Source organism: Dermacentor silvarum, chromosome 1 (genome assembly GCF_013339745.2).
Source record: "Dermacentor silvarum isolate Dsil-2018 chromosome 1, BIME_Dsil_1.4, whole genome shotgun sequence".
NCBI classification, from domain to species: domain Eukaryota; kingdom Metazoa; phylum Arthropoda; class Arachnida; order Ixodida; family Ixodidae; genus Dermacentor; species Dermacentor silvarum.
In genome coordinates, this window is record NC_051154.1 from 128,110,251 (window position 1) to 128,114,615 (window position 4,365).

At 48.8% G+C, this 4,365-nt stretch overlaps 1 protein-coding gene across 1 annotated transcript; it reads left to right on the top strand.

The window, feature by feature from the left end:
* Positions 1-787: 787 nt before the first annotated feature.
* On the top strand, positions 788-3,176 carry LOC119458047 (uncharacterized). Its single transcript, XM_037719883.1, has 2 exons — positions 788-802; positions 2,592-3,176. Exons 1-2 carry the CDS (start codon positions 788-790, stop codon positions 3,174-3,176), a joined length of 600 nt encoding a protein of 199 aa, XP_037575811.1.
* Positions 3,177-4,365: the final 1,189 nt, after the last annotated feature.

The window sequence follows — 4,365 nt, forward strand, 5'->3', positions numbered from 1 at the left end:
GTCAAAGCATTTGCTGTTTGCAGATCCCCTCGACGACGCAACAACATGTGTCCCTCCTATCGGCGGCCGTGGGAGAAAGCTAGCTGGGCCGCGCGCGAGTCGCCATTACGACGCCCGCTGAGCCCACTTTCCCCGGGCTTCATCTGCCTCGCAATTCTGCTCTATTTATGTTTATCTTTTTGTTTTCTTCGCTAAATATAGAATGTGATGCGCGCCGGCAGCGGCGCCACATTATTCAGCTCTTCTTCCACCGGCCGCCGTGGCGAAGGAGGAGATCCTGGTACGAAACAAAGAACGCTGTAGCGGTGCATCTTTTTCGCCCGTGTCGTATGCGCCATTCCCAAATCTAGGCCATGATTCGCGTTGGACGCCAGTCGGAGGGGGTGCTGTTTCTGGCCGCACGCTTTTCCATTTATTTAGTCCCAGGGGAAGGGCAGCTTATGGGCCACGCTGCTGCTCTTGCCGACCGACTGTGGTGTCTGCTGACCGGTTCACGGTCTCCGGTGCGAGAAGGCGCCATGTGTGGCGATGCTGCTCTCTCGGTCATCGTTTCTTGTTTGGGCTACGGCTCTTCTCTGCTGGCAATGAGCGCGTCCTCACAGCCCCCCTTGCAGCAGTAGCCCATTGTTGCTTTTGCTGCCCAAGGAGGATAAGGGAGATGCCTCACGATGAGAGAAAGGGTCAGCCACTGGAGCCATGCTTATAAAAAGCAGCTGGCTCAAGGTTGACTGCGAACAGTGCCTCTTTTGGAGTGAACCTGACCGCAGTGAAACCACGCCGCTCAGTCATGACCCTTGTTCTGGTGAGTGAAGGACTCGATGCTGGATGCCACCTGTTGCAATCGGTTGAATGATACGCTTGACGCCGCACCAGCGCTAAGCGTGCCGTTCACGATGTTTAGATGGTTCTCAGAGTGCAATATCTATTGTAAATTTGGTACTAGTTTTCCGCCAATAATTCTGTAAATTAAACGTAAAATATTGCGTTCAAATTTACAAATGTCTCCAACTAAGTCCGCTGAATACTCTCTGTTAGTGAGGCGCGGCAGGATGCTTCTATGTAAGACGCGCCACCAACCAGCTTTCAAGCAAACGTCAACCGAGCGAGAAGGGCAGCTAAGGCCGCTGGACTTCTGGACTGAGGGAACCACCCACTGCAGAGCGGAGGAACTACCTACGCTCGTGTGCTCTTTTGCATAAAGTTTATTCTCTCTCTCTCTCTCTTAGAACGTATCATTTCACTGTGCCTGTAGTGCATCGATAATAATTAAGAGGATAACTGTACGAGTGAACGAATGCATCAACGGAAGTTAGCAAGTTGAAATGCTTTTAAGCCCACTCTAGGGCACGAGACATTGCCAAGCAGCGGAATATTATATTTTCTTTACCTATAACATCTTTTTCATTCAGCGATAAAACGCGCAGTATTTAATATAGGAAGTGAGCATAATGAATGATGAAAAAAAAGGAAAGTAAACTGTGAGCTATTCATCTTGAATAGTTGGTCTGCGTTGTTGCAGGTTATTGACAAACTCTATAACGGACACAGTGCTCTTGCTACATTTGATGTTGTTCACGTGAGGTTCTCACGTCACTGCATTTTTTACATACAACGTTAGTGCGCAGCCGTAGCACGATGGCTGGAAGGAAAGTGCATAAACCATTGAAGAAAATTTCTAAGGTTTGAATTTCTGCAAAGCAGCAAAGTAGTAATAGCCGTGCAATATAATAGGTCATTCTAAATGGTTTTTTTTTCTAACATCTAGTTAGGAACAAATTCCAAAGTAGAGCGCTTTCATACCTGTTGCAGAACTAAGTGAAGTAAGTTGAGAGGTTCAAACTGTGCTGGTAATTGAGGTACCACCGCAGATTGAGCCCGACGTTGTGTAGCAGACAGACAACGGATAATATCGAGTGCTGCGAACTACTTGTGGTTGCGTGGCGTAGCTTAATGGTTCACGTGTATTTTATGAAAGATATGGACGTCGAACCTTCTCTTTTCCCTCGGGATACTCGTCGGACCAGAAAGCGACACGAGCGTTGCTACGGCTGTAGCTGAATGCTACAGACTGTATTTACCGGCTATAGATACACTATGCCTCTTTTATAGCGAACGTGAATTCTCTGAACTCATACCTCTACTCTCCCCCTTTTTGATCGCCCGTCAATTGCCCACCTGCTGGTCACCGAACTGCCCATCAGTCTATTTAACCAAATCTCTGCCTTTTTTCTTTTTATTCTGCTCTTTCTCTATCAAGCTACACACGCACACGTATGATTTATATTATAGATTATAATAAGTCAGTACGCCATACTTTCTCGAATTTGGAATAACATTTAGCTATAGGGATAGCAGGGAGTGCAAATATTTATGCTATCCTTGAGAACACGAGGTCGTGCTTCTCTTCTTCCATCATGTTGAATAATCTGAAAGGCTTATCAAAGGCCTTTCAGGAAAGCCGCTCGGCTTTCCTCAGAATAAAATATATTACTTTTTCTTTGCACATACCGTACAGCACGAGCAGCCTTGTTGGAACGTGTGTATCCGTAAAAGGGACAATCATAGCGACGCTTTCTCTATCTGTCTTGCAGTTGCTGGCCGCAGTATGCGGTGTGATTCCAGGTGCAATTAGCGGTGGATTCGGTGGACTTGGCGGTGGCGGTTTCAGCGGTGGCGGCTACGCTGGAGGATTCGGATCAAGCCTAGGATCCGGCTTGGGCTCCGGTTTGGGTTCGAGCTTCGTATCAGGAGCGGGCTATGGCGGCGGCGGCGGCGGCGGCGGCGGCGGCGGAGGTGGCCAGGCCTATGCAGTCGGACCAGCGTACCTGGTCAAGCCCCTGCAAGGCGGTGGTGGATTCGGCGGTGGCAGTTTTGGAGGCGGCCTCTCATCTGGCTACGGCGGAGGAGGCTACAGTTCCGCATTCGGATCCGGACACAGTCTTGGTGGCGGCTACGGTGGAAGCCTTGGTGGAGGCCTCAGTGGAGGCCTCAGTGGAGGCCTCGGTGGTGGCGGATTCGGAGGCCATGGCGCTAGCTCTAAAATTGTGGTCCTCAAGGGAAGCGGAGGGGGAGGGTATGGCGGTGGTCTTGGTGTTGGTGGAGGGTTCGGAGGCTTCGGAGGAGGACATGGCTTCGGCGGCGGAATGACAGGGGGGATGACAGGTGGATGGTGGTAACCGCCGTTAGAAGGGGGTGCGTAGACCATGAAGTGCACGGAGGTCATCATGCACTTAGCACTAGTGGGGCCAACTTTAGGCTGAGCCATTAGGTTAGATGTACGATAAAAGGACTCCGAGGTCATTTTCGTGCTGTACGAAAAATGAGCAAATTGGATGTGCGCTCGGATACTATCAAAAGATGTTGAAAGAAACACCTATCATGCGTACATCGTCTACCCGATTGATTCGACAAGAAACGCTGCGTGCATTTCACGATGTATATTTGTACATACTTCTTCTATATTCTGTACGTTTCACACTCTAAGTTCGTGCATATCCATGACATAAAACAATTTTGTGCGTTCTACAGCTTTTTATGCATCTTTTGTGGCTGTGCTTTCCTGTTTAGTTATAAAGCTAGAAATTGTACCATGTAGGTTTATCGGAAATATCGTATTTTGGTTTTCTCATTTTTGAACTATTTACTTTTGAAGTTAGCCACAAAAGTACTAGCAAATTCCCAACCTGTACCCTGTTGATACAGTTGTATGCCCTTGATATCTCCTCTTGTAGGCTATAAAAGCCAGAAGCAGATGCCTTAAGCAGTGTGTGGAGCAAATGGTATACATCTTGAAAGCGCCTCGTTCCGGTTGTTCGGCTTACGACACAGTGCTTACGTTTCCGCTGTGCTCGCACATAAACGTTTATTATAGCAGTAGTTAACGCAAGAACGTGCGGCTTGCGTCTCATGCTTGAAAAAATGTAGAGCACGAAGATATGCAGCAATTACCCAACGAAGGAAAGGTGCCTGTAATTTTGTTGTCGCCTCGCCAAGGCGTATGAGCGAGAAACAATGAAGACATGTGTTGGAATTCTGGAAGGCTATCCGATTGTATCCAGCAAAGCTTAAGCAAGAGTGACGGAGGGTGCATGGTGCTGCCGGGGTAGACTGCTGTCAGGTAGATCAGCAAGACAGCGCGCAGGAGATATTGCGATTACGCCAGCGGCCTAAGGGGGTCATGTGTTCTGCCTGACGTGGCTGCCCACCCTTTCAGCGTGTCAGTCAGTCCGAACCGGCGAGTCTTCTTCCAAAAAAACTAGGCTAGTTATAAAAAAGCTATCGCTACAAGAATGTTCGCGGATCACTCGGGGGTCAAGAGGTAATGTCGAGAGCTCGGTTCAACTTCGCGTCGGTACGGATCACGTT